A 20,732-nucleotide genomic window follows, 5' to 3' on the forward strand; every position below is an offset into this window, starting at 1 on the left:
CATTTGTATCAAGGCAGAACCAGATGTTTTTTAAGATTTGTTATCAGGTCATATTTTTTGCATTGTCTACATTGAATTTTTTTTCTATGTATTCCAACAATTCTGTCTTTACTGTTCTTTGGAAAATTTTAATTAATAATGATTGTTTCTGACTTTCAAGGGTATAAACCTATAATGGAATTTGCTGTGTTAAACACTGATGGAAAGAGAAGGCGGAAGTGTCTGGTGACATGAATTAGTAGATTACACTCCTAAGTAGTCGGAAATAAGGCTATTGTCTTACCTGTGGATACTTTCAGAGAAACTAATGTATTAACAGGATATGTCATATGTTTGCAAGAAGGGATGAGATAGCCAACTCTATGTGTTTGATTATAAAATGCTAAAAGTTATTCACAGCTCTCCATTTTTATTAGTGTCAATGTACCATTAAGTTCATCATTAGATTTTTAAAAAATATTTCAACTTTTCCTGATTACTGTTTATATTTATGTCAATGTTTCTATCCATGCTGTCATTATTTTTCTTTATAAAATGTTTCTACTTTAGATATTTCTTATTTTTTCCTAAATTTTCTACTTTGTATGTATTTTTTTTTCAGTTTATGTGTATAGGCATTCATAAGACTACTTAAGTGTTCAAGCTGTTACTATTAGGAGAATGTATTTTGATGCTTCTTACCATTAACTTTTCTGTTAATTCACTAACACACTATTAATCACTTTGTAGATTTAGTGAGGAATAACTCAGTATTGATGTTATTTGGCACACTTTAATAATGGCAATTAAAATTATTTTCAAGATTTATACATCAAGGTCTTACAATTAGAAAGAAGAATAATCACCCAACATTACTAAATTAACTTTAGAGCCTTTGTCAGATAGTATTTCCTCTTTCTTATTTCTTTTATTAGAAAGATGCTATATTAGGAATGCCTAATTGTAAATTCTCCCTTCTTCAAATGGATCCGTCAGACAATGCAATAATAAAGTACTAATAAAGAAACAATCCAAGGATGCTTTAGGGAAGGTGAAATCAGTATATTATTAGCAAGTATTTTTCACTACATGCCTCCCCAAGCAAACTACTGTGGGAAACAAAGAATTATAAGAATTACAAGGCAGAGTCCTCCTGCTCTGAACCACATAGAGTGATGGAGGAGATTAGATATACTGCAAGGGCAGCAGTGGTCAAAACTGTATGCAGAAATGCTGAAGGAGGTGCCATAAGTGCTAAAGGAGTTTAGGGGAAGCATACACTTCCTCCTGGGTGGTCGGGAATAGAGATGAAACTTGTTAGTTCTGAATAGTCCAAGAGAAGAGCATTTCAGATGAATGTAATGATAGGGGCTATATGTATATATATGTCATTGTCAAAATGATTTCATCATATGGTCTATCTTGGCTTTTTAAATTTCATCGTTGTCAATGGCGTTTACTTTGTTTCTTGAAGTTGAAAACCTCAAGGTCACCTTGACTCCTCCCCTTGGTCCCTCATGTGTAATCAATAACCAGTTCCTGTCAATAGACCCTGGGCTACATGCTTTACAGGCATTCTCTCACTTGGTCTGCAAAGTGGTATTTAATATCCTCACTTAACAGAAACACTGAGGATCAGAACTGTTAAGTCACTTTTTTAGTGTCCCTCAGCTACTGTTTGGTGGAGCAGGGATCTAAACACGAAAGTCTCTCTGATGGGCTCTAAATCTCATGCTGAATGGTGGAAAGTTGAGGCACACAGGGGAGAGAGAATAGGAATGAAGAAGAAGATAAGGAAACCACAGAGAATTGCTTACATCGTTGGCAGATGGAAGAAAATTATTGTGATATACCTGTTATCCATTCCCAAGGATTGTTGTGTAAAGCCCTCACTTAAGACCTGGGTGTATGCATAAGTATGTCTGTAGCTAATTATGGGGAGTACCTTTGTGCTATTATCTGCAAATATCCAGAGTTCCTGAGTTTGGGAGGCTTTTCTTTAATAATTATGCAATTTTTCTGTCTCCACTTCAGTGCATAGTGCCTAGAAATGTGTATTTTCCATCAGTGACTCAAATATCATATTCTATCATCAGTCTAGTTTTCACCAGTAAAACGTATTCATTTGTCCCAACCCTTAGAATGTTTAGAGTATAGAAAAATATGAGAGGACTTTGACTGTTCTTGGTTTACTTCAACTAGAGAAGTACTGTTGGCAGAGTAAGAGGTTAAGAGGTGGGGTGACAATTGCTTCTACTTTGGAGCGAGTACAAAGGCTCCATATTAGTTTGTGAGGGCTGCCATAGTGAAAGACCACAGACTGAGGGACTTAAACAATCTACATTTGCTTATTCATAGTTCTGGAAGCTGGAAGTCCAAGATCAAGGTTGGGCAGGTTTGGTTTCTCCCGAGGCCTCTCCCCCTGGCATGTAGATGGCCACCTTCCTGAGTCCCCACATGGCCTGTGTGAGGCCATCCCTGGTGTCTCTGTGTTCTAAATTTCCCAATCCTGTCTGCTCATAAGGCTATCCATCAGGCTGGATTAGGGCCCACCCTAACACAGCAGCATTTTCACTTAATTACCTCTTTAAAGATCCTATCTTCAAATGTAGTTGCATTCTGAGTTAGTGGTAGAGTTTCCAACATATGAATTTGGGGTGACAAAATGTAATACAGTACAGGCCCCATGGGGCATTCCACTGGGCTCATGTTCTCATCTGCCACTCTCTCCAGGGGCCCTAAGAAAATCATTCAACCCTTCTAATCCTCAGTGTCCTGACTCTAAAATGAGGATTATGACAACCAGACTCAGTTGAGTTTTGTCAACACAAGAAAGCTTTTGTTCACTATAAAAATCATACAGAAGGTGACCATGAACAAGCTCCGTAACCTCCCTAGGTTTCTTATTTCTAAAATAAAAATAAAACCTATCTCTTTAAGTTTTTTTAAGGATTAAAGAGCGATTGCATGTAAAGTGTTTAGCCTAATGTCTGCATAGATACAGCACTTAATAAATATTACATGTTACCATTATTTCTCATCCTTTCCTCTTCTGCATTCCTTCTGCCTGCTCTTCCTTTTCTGTCATTGCTGAAATCCCAATTAGCGAATAGTTTGGAAGATATGACCAGGTGTGCAGAAAGAAGGAGGGGTATCCTTTCATCTCCCTTCAGGACACAAAAGAGGATGTCTCTATGCTTTGATCATTAACGAGGGAGTTATTTCAGAACAATCCATAACTATTTCTGTCAACCTTCTGTTTGATAACTTTCATAATTAAGCATTCTTGCTTTTCTGCTGTTAACCATCTGTCCTCATTGGAGGGTCCTTAATGAATATCGACCATTTACTCCAACTAGATAAGATATTTGTTCCAAAGTGATATCTATTTGAAAATAACAGCAATGTCATTATTTTATGACAGCAGTTGTTTAAGTGGGTAAATTTAATTACTGAACCTATCTTTAACAGTCTTGGAAATAGTACACCAAGTTAACAGAGATATTAACTGTCTAACCAAGAGCCATGTTTGCTGTTTGTCTCATGAATTTTCATTTTTCTCACCGATTTTTGAAGTATATGCGTTGCCATTTTTAAATGAGAAGGGAAAAAAAAGGGAAAACACATGCCTTTCCTCCTTACTTTTCTTGTTGAAGGAAAGATGCTAAAAAAAATCATGGCCTTGTGAAAGAGGAAAAGGGACCCAGGAAGAAACAGAATATGGAAGTGAGAAGGTGAATTCCTTTGTGGGTCAGAGGAAGAAATGTGGAAATAGAGTTTTTATACAATGGAAAAGAAAGACGTTTCTCTAACTTACGGACCAAGAACATTGAGGCTGATCCTAGGCAAATTTCTGGAAGTGAATGGGTTTCATATGCTCAATATAGAATAGGGATTATTAACAGCCAGCATGAATTCATCAAGAATGACTTAGGCTAGACTTATTTTCATTCTTTATCTCATAAGATCAGGGAAAGTGGTAACATAATATACCTGAATCTTGGCAAACAACTAACTAGGTATTTTATAATATCTTTTAGACAAATAGAGAAAATTGTAGGTGAGGATATAATTGTTTAGGTCCATAACTGGTTGATTGACATCTTCAAAGGGCCCAAATTCATAGATGGACATTTATGAAATACGGTCTCTACTTAGCCTGACCCCATTATTAGTTACTAATTTTAGATAAAGATGAAGATATTAAGGTCATGATTATCACATTTTCTGATTTGAGGGAGAAATATGAGAGAGAGGAAGTTAATATGCTAGATTATAGAATAGGATCTAAAAGATGCATCAGGGAGGAAAAGGTGAGACTTACTAGAGATAAACATAAAGTTAAAAGTATGTGGGGGTACCTGGCTGGCTCAGTCAGAGGAGAGTATAACTCTTGATCTCAGGGTCATTAGTTCAAGCCCCACATTGGGTGTAGAGATTGCTTAAATAAATAAAACTTAAAAAAAAAAAAAGTGTGTGAAGTATTGCATTGGGATTCCAGATACCCCAAGTACAGGATGGAGGAAGCATGACCTGATAGCACCATCTGTAGCCAAAGTGAGCTCATATGAAACAGCAGTGTGACATAGCTGCCGAAAAAATATTGCCATACAGGCTTCTGCTCCTTTAATAGAATGGGGATATCTCAGATGAGGCAAGATTGCCACTCCACTCCACCAATCACATCTTATCCCACGTGATTTCCTTTCAGAACACCTCATTTTTAGAAGATTGTTGCACACACTGGAACATGGTCAAAGGGCTAGGAGGACAGCAAGCGAAGTTGCAAATGTGTCCTGTGGGGAAGAACTGGCATTATTTGGCCTGAGGAAAACTCAGGGGACAGAGAGTTTTCATAGAAAGTGTGTAGCACCTGGGGAGTTTGTGGTCCTGAGGGAAGGTAGGGATTCGTTCGTTCTCAGGTCTGGAAAACCAGGGGCTGGGGTGCTGGCCATTCTGTAGGAGAATGTTTGCCACAAAGAGGTGCTGCTCCACTCCCCACAGAGCATCTGGGTACCAAGGAAGCCGTCCATGCAGCCGCACAACTGCTGGGTATGGTCTCCACAGATCAGCTTTCACCCACAGGGTCCTTACCCCTCTCAGTACTGCCAGCTGAGCCCAGTGTGGAACCCAAGCACAGAGGGGTTCCCTGCCTCATTCCACGTGAGGCTCTCCCTCACTCCCCAAACAGCCACCAGTGGGCTCATGGGACTTTCTAAGGCATTGACTTTTAGAAAATTGGTTAATTTTCTAAATTGCTGTAGGAGGTTTAAAAGTAGTAGAAGCCTGAGGGGAAAAGCCTATGACCAGACTTTCTCTCCCTAGTCATTGATTTATAGAAATTGAATGATATCCCCATTCTTGTCCCCTTTACTTTGCTTTGTGTTTTTGAGGTAATTGGTTGCCTTCAAATTATTATCTCAACTGTCTGATGAAGTTCTTAATTATGTTTTTCTGACTCTATGACCCTGATATTTTCTAGAGGTAGCTGTGTCAATTTGAGAGCCAGCCAGAATAGTGAGTAGAAAATAGACCTCAGCATCAGAAAAGTCTGACTTTAAATCCTTGCTGTGCCACTTGCTAGCTGTGTGACGATGGGTGAGTTCATATATATGGTGATTGTGTATTAATTTAGTCGGCGAATGTTTGTGGAACACCTACTATGATGCCAGCTCTGTGTTTGTTTCTGGTGCCATGAAAAATGTTAAAGGAAAAAAATAGCCTCAGGGTATATGAGATTTTGATGTAGTCCCATATATCAGAAATATTTATTTTCTTGTGGTAAGAATAGTAAAAATAATAACTTCAGAGTGTTGCTAAGACTTTAAACAGTTAACTAATGTAAAGTTCCTCAGAGAAATTATATGATGTTATTCAGCAAATAATTTCCTTCCTTCTTTCTCCCTTTTTTGAACCTTCCTTTCTAGTTGGCTTTTGTTCATGGAGGAATGCCCTATATGGACACTCTTCATGTGTACCTCAGTACAGACCTATAGATCTTTAAGCTATCATATCCCTTATTCGTCTGCCCTTGAGGCACTAAAAATCTCCTGAGTATGCTCTAGCATTTCTCGGGCCTGTGACCTTATGAATGTACACTGTTCCCTAATTCAGTTCTGAGCATTTCAAAGCACTTCGATTTTATGATGAAATATTTTATTACTATTGTAGAGACCACAAACTACTTACAGTTGCTAAGAAGTTCTTTGGCTAACTTGTTTTTTTAGGCATTAGCCTAGACATTACAACCTCCAGGAAGCATTCCCTGGCCACTTAGATTTAGTTAAGTGTTTCTGCTCTGAGATCCCTACATTTCCCTATCATGGAAAGCAATGCAGCGTTATGTCTGTAAGTTCAATCCAGCCTTTGGATCATACAATCCTGGATTCAAATCCAGATCCATCTCTTAGCGGACTCTGGCTAGTTACTTAACCTAAGTCGCCCTTTTCTCATCCGTCAACTGCAACTCATAAAACAGGGTTACAGGAGAGCATGCAGGTTAAGTGCCTACACAGTGCCTGGCACATGGTAAGCAGGAAACAAGTGCTAGGTGCTGTCGTCATTGTCCCCATCATCATCATCATCACCACTAACACCATCATCATGACACTTTCTTGTAATTGCTGGTTGAATATGATTGTCTTACCCGATTGGCCAGGGACCATATCTTCTCTGTTTTCCCTTTGTCCCCAATGCCAACAGTTTTGAACACATTCTAGGAGTTTAGTAACTTGATTGTTGAATGGTTGTGTTCTGGTGGCCCAGATGACAACAGTGGCTGCTGGGATTCTTTAATATGTCCTGCTTGGGTCACATGATTGTCATCTTTTATGCCCTCAGAAGTCATGAGATGAGGCCTAGCTCCTTCAGGAGTGAGTCTACCCCAGCGTAGATCCTAGAAAGCACAGGTGGAGACGAAACCACAGCATCTCAGAGCTGGGAAGGATTTTCCCAATCTCTCAATTCACTCCTTTCATTTTACAAAGTACCTGCTAATACATATCCACTTGTCAGCGGGGTTAGGTGTGTATGTAACTGGAGAGCTGTTAACCTGAGAAGAGAGATTTAGAAGACAGTTAGGTCAGAGCAATATGGCTATTTTTCAAATTTTATTTTTTTATCTGTCACCATCTTATCTGTAGAATTTGCTTTTTATCCTTTAAGGATAACACTTAACTAAGTGCTTATAAATAACAAGTACAAAATAACAATAATAATTAGCCCAGAAGTGATATTAGTACTAAAGGAGGAAAATTTGATATTCACTACAAATGTCAGGAATATCCACCACTCATTAAACAATTCACTAAGGGACTGCACTGTGGTCCTGATCACCTGCTTTCTAAATTTCATCACAGAGCATATTTTGAATGAATAATCTATAACTGCATTAGCAAAAAAAATTTCTAATAAAAGTGAGATACGGAAAAAAATTTAAACCATGTAAATACTCGGATTACTCTAATTCTAAGGCTTGTCATTCCATAGAAGCCAAAATTTTGCGATAGGGGTGCTTCATTTATACCTCCCTGGAAATGGAAGACCTGAGGCCAAATTCCAGAGTGGTTTTCCAAGTGTTCATTTTCATTTACATCCGTTGTGTTTACCCAAATACACCATAGGAGGGCAGCTCTCTCCTGATTAACTAACTTAAACAAAACTGCCTGTCTGCTGATCATCTCAAAATCATTATCTGAATGAGTCCAAGACGTCCCTGAATTATCACTTAGATAGAAAAGCTATTGGAAAAGATAAAAGGAGCATAAAGGAATTCATCCTTTAAGACTCTGAGTTTCTACAAAAGGGAATCATTGAGCTAATCAAGCTGCAAAATGAGAAGACAAGGAGTTAAAGGAGAAAAAAAAAGAGAATTCCCCAAAGTGGAGAAAATGGAAATATTTGTCACATTTGAAGGACTTTTACTGAGTGTGATAATCTGAACACCAGCTACCAATGAGAAGCAGATCTCATTCCTATTACTAAGTAATAATTGATAAGCTACTCTGCAACAAAGACCACCTATGAGAGGCTCCCTTCATTAAGAATGTTTTCTTGAATGAACGCAAATCAAGCCTGTCTACTTTACATCACAGACAGCTTTAGTGCATTTTCAATGTAAGCAAAAGCAACAGCAGTTTTCATGAATTTTGGCATTCTGGAATTATATAGGCAGGTTTTGCTGTAATGAAAATATACTGGCTTTAGAACAAGTGATACTTAGATACAGGCCTGTGAATGTTAATTTCAATAGAGCTTCAATTAATTTAAGCCTGTGAATCCAGGTTTTATGATAATTTGGCTTTAGTATTATCTATATAACAAATAAGGAAAGAGACTTGCTAAGCAAATCCTTGGTCTTAGCACTTAGCGAGAGGACATGCTGCAATTACTTAAGAATAATTGAATTTTCAAATCTGACTCTAATTTTAACTTTTTTGTAAAATCTTTTTGCAGAAATATATGTATTTCAAACCAGCTTCTCAGGTGACTCTAGTACAGTCAGCCTGGTACCAATAAACAGACTGTTTTGGTTAGTTTAGAACACTCAGCACATGGTCTTTCTTGCAGTAGACGATTAACATAACTGATCAGCTGAAACACGGAGTTTTAATAGCTAGCATTTTGTTAACCTAGTGTGACTTGAAAATGGCAAAAATACAACAAAAGTGAATTTCCCATTCAGGTTAGCTTTCTCCATCCATCCAAGTTACTAACAATTTACTATATAATAAACATTCTCATATTTCTGCTAACAAATCTTGCTTTTGATTAATAAAATTTTCAGAAAACTGTAAGGATGATTTCTTTCTCTGATATCTCATTAATCATGGAAAATATTGTATTGCATGCTTGCTTTTTTCAATGTACCTATGGGATTGACAATATGCCCATGTATCCTGACAATAAAGGCAGTTATCTGAATATATTCCATTTTGGAAAAGCAGGTCTAAGTGCTAAGCAAGTAACTGCCATCATGTTCAAGTTCAGAACTTGAAGATCTTTCATTATATTAATAGACTCTTTATTTTTAGATGTATCCAGATACCAAATGTGAATGGCCACATATATTCCAATATACTTGAGAAATCTCACTACCAGTTTTGTACCACTAATTTAAAAAACTGTATTTAATTAAGAAAAACGTCCTTTCTATTGGCATCGTTCAGGGGGAAATAAAATGTCAGATGTTTCTGTATGAATGCACATTCCTCACTAAATCTCTCAGGCAACTGCTTTAGTTACTGTTACTAACACGACGCTATGTCATCTCTTTGTACACATGTCTAATTTATCAGTTTCTTGTAGATTGTCAGCAGCCTGCTGCCTCCGTACCGCCACAGTGCTCACAACTAGCCGGGAGGCAAGACTGCCCAACTGTCAGGTAAATTCGGACGTCCTTTCTCTTCTCACCCAGCTGCATGTCAGATCCATGGAGCCCAAGCTCTCCCCTCCAACACCATAACTTCCTATCCATAATGACATTTGCTACATTTGATCTTAAATATGGGCTACACTAACATACACTGCATACCTGAAGTCTACATGTGCTCCGTGGGACTACAAGAGAGCCAGCGTTTCTCTTACTGGCTGCTAGTGGGCGGACTGAGGGCTGCCTTCGGCTCCCTTGTGTGGATAAGTGCTGGGATTAGTGCGGTGGTTCATTACCTTCCAAAGTATAAAACCTGGAGTTGTTAGGATGTTTGCCCTACTTTTTCTTTTGCTTGTCTTTTTTCCTTAGACTATAGTTCTCAGACAAATAGGCACTAAGAATAGAAAGCATATCTCATGTCTGTTCCGAGACAACTTTATGAATGCGTTTCTGTTTTGTCTCCACTTACCATCCTCATTAAAACTGAATTTGAAGCCTGGAGAAAAATTCATAATTGGCATTTTAGAAGAATGTTTGCAGTGATATTGCCCTTTATGTGAGATTAACTGAAGAATCGTAAAGGTGGCTTTACGTACTCCCTGTACACTAAATTGGAGAATTGGTTGACAATTTCTATCCCAGTGAAAGCTTTGCAGATCCATCATGAGTTTACCTCCACATGGAACTCACACTCAGCATCAGAGCACCCCCTCAGGACGTTCCATCTTTGTGGCTTTTACAGTCTACTTATTGTTCTTTCTGGATTTTAATGTGTCATCTCCTACCAGGACAAGGCTGTTTTTGAGTAGGGACAGGCCTGAATATATTTCCACGTGCGTCAGGAGTAGGTATCAGGAGCAGCTCATGGGTTAGAGCCGGGAGAGCCGGGGAGCCACAGATGCTGCGAAACACAGCGGCGGCCAAAGCCCCCATGTGACTTGGTCTCAGGGGTGGTTGTGCAGCTAGTTGGAGAAGGGAGACATGGAGTTAGCCGGAGAAGGCACATGGGTAAATAAGCCCCAAGCCAGTGTCTCCTGACTGATGTCTAGTCTGCCAACAGGATTCCAGCCCCGGAGTTTTTACTTCAGGAGCATTCTTTGCTAACATATGAATGCCATCTTATTACGGAAACCAGCTGTAGAGTCATTTTAATTATGTAAGTAACTGGATATAATGATAAATGTTGAGACCCGTCTTAGTAGGACCCCACGTGTGCAGTGGTGAAGAACATGGCAACTTCACCCACAGGCCATTCTCCACCACGCACCCTACCCACCCAGGGCCTGGGACAGTGCCAGCCTCGCAACACATCTTCAGCACCTGCTGATGACAGGAATGAGTGAATGAGCTCCGCAGGCAGATTGCTTGGGTTGAAATTCCACCTCTACCCCCTGCTAGTTGTGTAATCGTGGAAACTTGCTTTTGCTGGCTAAGACGTTCTGTCTCTGTGTGTGTGGTTTTTGTTTTTGTTTTTGTTTTTTACTTGTAAAGTAAGGAAGAGAATAGTTTTGAGGGATTCTGTGTGGCACAGGCCTAATGCTTAGTGTGCTCTCGATGTGTTACTAACTGTTCTCAGTGCCCAACCATCCCTCAAGGCAAAAGGTCTGTGGCCTCTTTTATAACTTCTCTAATTTGCTTGGGGAAAGAATGGAGAAGCCTACTTCTTTAAGTGTTTCAATTAGGTAAGGAGTGGAAAAGCTAGTGGGAAAATGTTTTAAGTTTGATTTTATTTCACCTTGCTTTTTTTTTTAGGAACTGGTCTGACTAAAGGGTTACCTGCCCCAGGGCTATGTCTTCTGAGCTTACAGAATTTAGGTTGCTTGCTACACCTTCCCAGGGATGATTTACTTTAAAGAAAAGCAATTTAATGAATTACACATGTTTCTAGTTTCTACCCATGAGAATACAGCATAGGCCAGGTTCAGTGGTCCCCACAGAGAAATGATAAAATCCATATAGACCTGGAAAAGCTCCTTTTCAGAGTCACTGGAATTACGGTTGGCTTCCTTCCCACCCACGCCTCTGCCAAATGGATCGAATTTAATGCCCTCACTGCTCTTGTCGCTTCTTGGTGGCAGAAAAGTTAACAGCCGACGTTTGAATTCTTACCGTGTACATGACCTGTGTTCAGTTCTTTACACTTATTAATCATTACGACTGGGAACAGTTATCACACCCATTTTTAAACCAGGAAACTGAGGAGGCAGAGAAAGAGCTAACGTGACTTCTCCAGGGTCACCCACCCTGAAAGCAACTGAGCCCAACGAGTCTGGCACGCGTTGCCCTAACCACCGCGGTGCACCACTGTACCACCAGGAGACGCCCCCCGATTTTCATTATGCTGTGAGGAGCGTAGTCAGAATTTAAATCACTCATGTTGACTCTGTATCCCTGAATTGAAAAGAAAGGAACATTCATGTAAAGAGAAACATGAGAAATAAAACATGCTCACAAGGTTGAGTAACTTTAGATCAGTGTTCTCTGTTTCTCACGATAAAAATTGTTTTATACTTCCTTCAGCTTACACATATGTTCAAATAACTTTTTTAGGTGTAGGGTTTTGAATAAATGAGCATTTTCCTCATCTTTCCCATGGATACTTCTTACAAACTGATTCTGTTATGAAGCTAAATTATTGAAGTTGTTTATAGATAATAGATAATCATAATGTGAGGGGAATGCCCAATGTGTGGCTGCCTTGGATGTAATATTTAAATATATGGAGATGTTTGGGATTTAGCACTTCTCCCCTTCTATCGAGGAGTTGCTAACTTGGACACAAAAAGAATCTTTCTGAAGAAATACCCATTCTTACATCTTAGTAACAGTTTCCTAAGCCTACTGTTTACAGTATGATCTACCTACAAAAAGTAGGTTTTTAAATGGTAAATGTTGGATAACAAGTGGGTTCCTGAAGGCAGTTAGCAACCATAGCTGAATACAGCCTGGACCTGAAATAATTAGAACTTATCAAATATTTATATCTAAGAAATAATTTCTTAACTGGTAAACCAAGAACATGTTTCTGTCATAATATATGTAGTGTGATGGCATTTCATGCAAATGTAAAATAGAGATAGTATAATATAAAGTAGTTACGAAAATCTGAAATAATGAACACATTTTTAAATCATCATGAATGACATAATGTGATGGTGTTGGGCCAAGTGAACCATAACCTGGCGCTCAGCTGGTCAAGCAGAAATGCTTGTCTTCTCCTAGAAATCCATATCATACTGTATGCTAACTAAGAAAAAAGAAAAGAAAAGAAATGCTTGTGTTCCTTGGTTGGGAAGTGTATTTGGACTACATGGGGCTTCCAACAGGCTTCGTGTATAATGTGACCATCCCATGCTACTTGCTGTAACTTATGTTGAATAATGTGTTTAGTTCCCTAAAAAAGATACATGCTTTAAATCATGCAGATCTAACAGGGAGAGGAGCTCTGTTAGGTCTGTGGGAGAGTCTGTCTGCCGCTGTGTTTCCTGGGCCATCTGACTCCATCTGCAGGGTGGAGGAAGAGCCTTGCCATGCAGTGATTTTTTTAGCCTTTGTATTGAAGCTCCAGTTCTCCCAGGGTTACCTACCACGTTTTAAAAATAGGTAGGAAAAATCATGCTTATCACTGGTTGCTCTAACTAGTACAGAAGAGCGCTCTCCTCTGAAACTAAATTCGTAGCAGTTCAAAGAGTTTGGGAACTAAGGATGACCTCAAGCAGATCAGTAGTTTACATAATTATAATTTTGTGTCAAAATTCAAGAGATACTCTTGAAGGATAATTTCAGTACCAAAGATAAAAAGGATTTTGAATGCTAATTTTTAATGCCTTCAATGATATTAGCTTTAAATATAATAAATAAATGGGATAAATAAAAATTATTTATTAAATATTTACTTGAGCCATGGCTTCATTAAATGGCTATGATTTGAGCCATGAATATTTTTCTCAAATTTTATTCGGGGCAGAATGAATTCTATGGTACTGAATTTCATAATATATGAGGGGGGAAGAAGAGTTTTAGAAAAATACCGTTTTTTTTTTTTTCAATTAAAAAAAACAAAAACTCATATTGTGGTGTTTCCTCCATTAGTCATCTTTGAAAAGGTCTAAACCCAAAAGTGTTTTGTAGTTTTACCTTAGGAAGTTCAGTGATTTTACTCCCTTACCCTTCAGGGTTATTCAGCAAGACGTTAAGGAGCCTGAGCATTTATGCCTTCATTTAAACTGGAGGCTCTCGGAAGTGGTCGTTTGGAATCTGCATGATATGCTCAACGGACAGGAAGTTTTAAAACTGTCCTGTCTTACTTATACTGCCAAACTAAGGCAAGTAGTGGGAACTCTTAGAGCAAATCAGACTTCCATGGGCAAATTACTCCTCCTATGGAATCTGGATCTACCAGAGACCTGGAGGGTCCTCCAAAGCTTTGGTCCGGCATTGTCTCCTCCCGCGGGAGCTTGCTGGAAATGAAGATTCTCAGGTCCCACCCCAGACCTACCGAATCAGAAGCTGCATTTTACCAAGATCCCCCAGGTGACTGGTATGCATATTAAAGTTTTAAAAGAACCGATTTGAAGAAATCTTGCAACTAACCCAGAGACCTAGAGGAAATGAGACAATGTGCAGAAATTGAACAGAGGGACACTGCGGGAAGGGTTTACATGTCATTTCCCTAACGCCTGTATTTCTTTTCCTCCCTTCCTTCCTTCTTTCTTTCTTTTTCTTTCTTTTCTTTCTTCCTTGGGGGGGGTGGTGCATTATTCTTGAAAAGCTGCAGTCGTCTTGGCATGCTTTAGATTTAAACTGTTTTCTGTGCAAAATTTGTGTTTATGTTTTTAAATGTTCTATGAAAAGATTGTACCTCTCTAGCCCTTACAAGTGTGCCCGGCCCCTGTACATGCGTTTCTTGCTGACGCGCTTGTTTCTCGTTTTCAGTCCTGACCTAGCTCTCCCTGAGGAGCGGCCACATCCCAGCCCCCACTGCGCCCCTCTCCACTGTCTCTCCAAGCCTCCTTACCCCTAGTCTGCATCTCCCGTGGACGGATATCTAAGGCGAACGCTTTGTAGCCACACACAGGATACTGCCCAAGATCCAGCGGGTGTTTTCTCCTCCATTGTGAGCTGTAGGATTGGATTCATGTTCGCCGTTTGGGAAGATGAGAGGAAGTTAAGAAGAGTAACACAAAGCACAGACTCCAGTGTGATGAAACATTTTATGGTTTCTCTAAGTCACAGATAAACTTCTGCAATCAAATGGCTGTGATTGAGTTCAATGAAAACAAAAAGTAAAAGGAAGCAGAAACTATGTATCTCAGATGGCTGGCTTTACCTCGATAGCATAAGAAAGACCTAAGACAATGTAAAATACATATATTGTAAAATCATCTTTCCTTGTACTTCGAATTCAGCTATAGGAGTTGATTCTGATATTTTTTTCATTGATATTTATTTTGTATTTTATTTGCCACATGATTTATGTCTATAAAAATCATTTCTGCGAGAGGTGAACTTAATTCCTTTATTTTTAAATACGCATAAGTTGCTCAATTAAGTGTGAGTTTTAATTTAGTTCAAAATCTGGAATTGGCCAGACTGTGGTCATATTTCTTGCACAAAATAATAAATGAGGTGCATCGGAATGTTAACAATAACTGTATTTTGCTGCTACACTGATATCGTTTATGCACTTATTTTCTGATCAGTAGCTCATTAACTGCAGGTTATTTTTTCTTTTTTTAACTAGAATTCTTCACTTGACATCATTAAGTAAATCTAGGAAAGACTATGTTATGATTCATTGACTTATCCAACTTTTGACAGCATCTTTAATTTTTTTAAATTGCAGACAAGTAGATGCACTGGTGCTGCTCCTTTGTGTGTGTGTTTGTGTGTGTGATAACGTTAAGAAAGCTAAATAACGTGAAGGGAAACAAAAAGCTGTGTTTATTTAATGACCAGAATTTTTTTTTTTACTTTCCCAAATTCAGGGTCCTACTATGAGTCTTTCCTGCAAATAGGTATCAAATGGGAAAATATATACATAGATAGATGTAATGTTAGCCTTTGGTTAATTAGTTTACCCAGAAAGTGTTCAAATTTTGATTAAAATTGTATGTTTCGTTGTTGTTAGGTTTTTTCATAATGAATCTTCCTTGCCAAAAAACAATAATAAACCTTAGCTCATTGTCTACTTTTGACAAACACTCAGGTGCCTACAATCATTATATTATATTGAGATAGTACATGTTTTTAGTTCATTTACTGATTCTGCTGGGTAACTTTTATGACTTGATTTAAGGCAGTGGATTTTCATAGCAAAATTTCTTTTGCACATAATCTGACAAACAAGGAAAACAGCTAATTGAGCTGAAAGGTCTAACACTCCTGGGCTCCTTAACTATCAAGTGCTGCCCACACAATTGCTCCTAGCCCTGATTCCTTGTCTAGTCAGGTAGCCTTAACTTCTTTAAAACCATAACGGTTTGACCTTTTCATGTAACTCTATCTGTAACTTCTCTTCAAAACAAAAACAATCCTTACTGTTAACACAAAAGATAGTTAACAATGCAGGGCTCTAACAGTGGAGATCTTGTAGGGGAGATCTCAGCTTACTGAGTGGGAGTGGATGGTACATTAATGGATAGTCCATCCAAGATGGCAGCCAACCTGTAAATCGTAAAGCACAGTGCAGGAGCTTTCGTCAGTCGTACACCTATTAAGTAGTGGTCACACTATGACCAAAGCAACCAAGAGGTTTTGAGTCCCTTATATGAGTGCTATTTTCAACAGTGTCATTTATTATGCAACTTGGAGTAACTGGAAATCTTCACCAAAATAGAGATTCAGGTTAAAGTACAAAAACAAGAAACAAAACAAATCTTCACGAAGTCCAGATCATGGCAACCTAACGTTCTGCTCTTTCCTCCCTGCATTGCCTCACTGATACTAAACATTTGCTCCATTTTATTGGTGTTGTATCTGCCTGGTACCAGTATTAGTGGGATTTGTTGGAGTTCATTTAAAAGAAACTACCCCGTTCCCCATTCCTGCTTTTTCTTTTCTTTTTTTTCTTTTTAGTTGTTTCCCAAGCATCATGTTTTCAGACCTGAGAAGTGGCATAGCTGTTAAGTTGACTTTTAATAAAAACTGTTTGTGCCTGAGGGAAACTATGCCTTTTCAAAAAGTACCTCAGAACATCTTCCTATGTTGCCTCGTTGGTTTTATTGGTGGTACAGGGAATTGAGTAGTAAGTACTATTTGTGTGTACACACAGTACTGTCGCACAGTACTGTCTGTGGGCCTACTGACAGTACAGTCTTGCTTTCTTGCTCCCTGACTCTGTATTTATGACCCGGTGAAAAGCCACGTTATAGACAAAACATTTATTTCTTTCCATACAAAGTTTACCATTGAGTGTATTATCTGCTGGTTTTATCTAAGTTCTTTATCTTAATAGAGTAGGAAATGCTTGATTTGAAATATTAATTCTATAAACATGTTAATTTTAGCGAAATTTTGCCAAGAAGATATAGAAACTTGGAAATAAATTTCTCATTTTCAGCACAAAATTAGATAATAGTCCCTAAGCAGTAGGAGATAATCCCATGTATTTACACTGCGGCATCATTTAGTATAGTTTAAACTGAGCCATATCTGTATTTATTTAGAGGCATTTAAAAGAATAAATATGTGTAGCATTGGTTAAAATTAGTACCTGTAAAAAAAAAAAATCAGGTTTCAAAAGGAAATTGAAAAATTGAAGAATCGGTGAAAATCAAAAAGAATGAACCTCCGTAAGACTAACTGAAGACAGACTTGGGGAATAAAAACCAACTGCAGAAATGCAATAAAAATATTGGCTAATTATTGGGAACACAGTGGGCAAAATTTAAAGGTAACTGGCAAGTGTGGTTAGCAAAGTAATAAGGTAGTTTTTTAAAAGTAAGCACAATTACCATCCAAAAAAGAAGTCATCATGCAGAAATGCTTTCCTAACTGAGGATTCCTCTTAGCTAAAAACTTAAATTAAATTTAAGGGGGCAATAAATTGCCTTTGGCCTGAGCGCGCAGAGGTGCACAGGACCCTCGGACTGTTCTTTCCAATCAGCTTCTGATTCATCAGATCCCTTTCACACATCCAATTCTTCTTCAATAAGAGGAAGTTGGAAAACTTTGAGGAAATAGAAAGCTATTAAATAATTAAGAAAAGACCCATTTAGAAAGATGATACTTTTACTTAGCCTAAGGAAGAAGAGGTACAACAGTGATCTACAAGGAAAGAAAATTCAACAAACAAGAGGTACCAGATATCATTATTGAGACTGAAATAAGAAGAACCAAGTCTTTAGTGTGAAGGATTTATATTACCTCTATGAAAGAGATTTTTAACTGTAGAAATTGAATCACTGAAATTGGTAATCATAAGGAATATTAGTTTTTCAAAAATTAAATATTATTGGTTATCTAGTAAGGATTGAGTTAGGTGGCAAGGTATCTGACGATAATGTATTTTAATTCTGGGATTCCATAATCTTATGCTTCTTTTGAGCTTAATACCTTAAAGTTATGCTGGTTAGTCATAAGGTATTTTATCCCTTGAAAATAGGATGGCAATCTTAATTTTTCCAAGATATCTGATTTAAAAAAAAAAAGAAAAGAAAATCGTCGGTATTATTTTTCTTCCAGCTATATTTCATAATATCTTTAGTAATTTTACTATAAAAAGCCTCAATTGTCAGAGTCTAAAAAAACAAATGTCCTCAGGAATACTTTGGAAATAGAGGGTATGCAATCCCGTAGGGGGGCAAATGCCTCTCAAATTTTATCTTTTCTTAAAAGGATCTTCAATCTCACTATTTCCTCTTTCTAATGCTTTGGAAAATATTCCTGTACAGATAGTCCTTCTGTTTCAAACAACCATGAAACGTTGGTCAAATAAACCAACTATGAATGTGGACAGTATTAAATAAAATCTTCTACAATTCTCAAGTAGAAATTACAAAATAGGAAAAAGAAGAAATGAAATATATTTTCTACTAGGATAAGAATGGCAAATTTAATGTGTAATTGTTATAATCAATCAGCCAAAAGACATAATCTGTCTTTCAGAAAGACACATCAAGGGAAACTAATCAATTTCCAGTAAGGAACTGTGCTAATTCAGCCCAAGGAGGCCAAACAAATTGATATTGTAGATATAAAGTAGGACTAGATTCAAAAGGAACTCTTAGGATAAAGTTCACAATTAAAAAAAAAAATTTGTCCTCCAGGTTTTTTGTTTGTTTATAAACCAGAATGATTTAAAATAATCCTTGTATGTAAGATTGCAAAAAATTTGGAAGAATATGTTTTCAAATAAAGGGGACATAATTCTTCAAAAAGTTGTTGAACTGGAGTTGTGACAGATGGCATGATCAGTGCTATCAACAAGCGATTTTTACCTTGAAATCCATTTCTATGGACATATAAGACCAACCTAGCTCCCGAGTGACCTTTTCCACTATCTGTAATCATGCCCCCAGATGAGTCGCGTCTGTAAGTAAGTTCATCTTTATTTAAATGCCGAGTTAACCGCCATCGTTCAGATGCGCTGCATTTGTAGCCTGATGCAATTACGTTGACATCTGAAAGATTTTGTCGAGGCCTGCCTTTCATCCTTCTTACTCAAAGTATAACTGAAAAAGATATTTAGTATTAAGATATGTTCCCCAATCGAGGATTTTCCAGAAATACTATTCTACTTAAGAAGAAGAGGAGTAATCAACTGCCTTTACTGTAAGGGTGTGAGTACATAAGAGTATGCGTGTAAAATGTTTGCATGAGAAATTTCACATCATGTACGCTTTCCCATATTCATAATACGAACACTATACAAGTCTTATTTCTCTTGTGATCTTCTCTTCATTAGGAATGTAAGGAGATTATTACGTATATCCGGTCTCCTTTCCATACTGAAATGCATGGCTCTAATTCTCAATGTACTTTTATCCCTTTCCTCCGGAGTTATTTAAAATTTGTCCTATTTAAACTGACGCCGGGATAAACTACCGAGCCAGATTATTTCTGTGATTGGAGTTTAAGTGCTGTAGAACATTGGCTGAGAACACATTTTTATTTGAACTTTTCTTTCTTTCAGAATTATTCTCTGATCGTTATGGTTCTCTTATAAAAACACTGAGGAGTAAATCGGATGCTTTTAAGTGTGGCTGTATGTTTTTCTTTCTAAAAAGTCCTTTAAAAGCAAAGATCAGAGAACTATATAAAGAGAAAGGTCATCTTTTTGTTGACAAACCATTTATCAATACTATTGACTATCCAGAATGAATCTTTCTGTTGTTTAGGTTTAGAGATATGATTATGCACCAAATCTTAAAGGGAAGAAATGATTTTACCATTATTGCCACAAAATTTTTTAGCTCCATGGTTTGACTGTTAGAGTCAATTAAATAATTCTTTGAAAATCTTTTATGGTATTTTTGTAATCTCAGTGTTTTTATTTGCATGATTACATGTATATGATGAACCATACATGATTCTGAACTGTATTTCTTTCCAGTATTAACATTTGTGTAATGTGTGGCCACCCTGATTTGTACACTATATAATTGTTGTTGTAATGATTCTGCTATTCCTACATTTAATTGCAATTTTGTTATTATGCCTTTTGGGATTAAATGATGTGAAGTGTTTCCACCTAATGATAATACCATATGAAAACATGACTAAAAGACTGACCTAAGAAACTCTTTTGTTGCTAATCATTTTTTAAAATCCAAATTTCAAAGGAAACTTGTTCTCCAAGACATATGCATTTATTTTAAATCCAAAAAAATTCCTAGGAATTTATTATTGCTTGTCCTTTTAAATTTTTTTATTGTGGACAATCCTAAGTGAATGTCTCATGGGAGAATCCATTTATGATATGTGCTTGTATTTGTGTAATCTGATCATGCACTCAATGGTTGGAAAAGGCACTCCAATGCTAAGAAAATCACCAAAAGAGGATATATCAATTCTTATATCTTGGTTTATGTTACCAACTGAATATGGTGTAATGCATAACTCTTTCCAGTAAATAAACTGGTTATCTTTTGTTCATTTCATCTATGCTACCTTTTTATCAGTTTGAGCAATCTTTCTGTATGTCATTTTGACTTGTACTTAACAAAAAAGAAAAAAGTATATGAATTTCTATGATTTATATATTTATGCAAAGAGCCCTTATTTGAACTAAAAACTAAATGCATTGCTTTGACATTTCTATGCATCCCTAGTAAGTAATGTTTATCAAATTTGCCCATTTTCTCCATTTGTCATCTCTCCTACTCGTAATCTTTTCTAAAAGGCTTATTGGCAGGAGGATACACTTAGCTGAATTAGATTA

The 20,732-nt window shown here is 37.4% G+C and overlaps 1 protein-coding gene across 2 annotated transcripts in view; it reads left to right on the forward strand.

Annotated features, from left to right (window-relative positions):
• BICD1 (BICD cargo adaptor 1) overlaps positions 1–20,449 on the forward strand; it is a 280,674-nt gene extending 260,225 nt beyond the window's left edge. Inside the window, exons 18-19 of one of the 2 annotated variants that reach the window (XM_057303224.1) lie at positions 9,286–9,361; positions 14,285–20,449. In XM_057303224.1, the coding sequence (XP_057159207.1) occupies positions 9,286–9,361; positions 14,285–14,372 (164 nt within the window). In that variant the 3' untranslated portion in view covers positions 14,373–20,449. The remainder of the gene's footprint in view (positions 1–9,285; positions 9,362–14,284) is intronic. The other variant, XM_057303222.1, reaches the window with a different exon arrangement.
• The last annotated feature ends 283 nt before the right edge of the window (positions 20,450–20,732 follow it).

This window comes from Ursus arctos, unplaced genomic scaffold (assembly GCF_023065955.2).
Source record: "Ursus arctos isolate Adak ecotype North America unplaced genomic scaffold, UrsArc2.0 scaffold_26, whole genome shotgun sequence".
In the NCBI taxonomy this organism is placed as follows: domain Eukaryota; kingdom Metazoa; phylum Chordata; class Mammalia; order Carnivora; family Ursidae; genus Ursus; species Ursus arctos.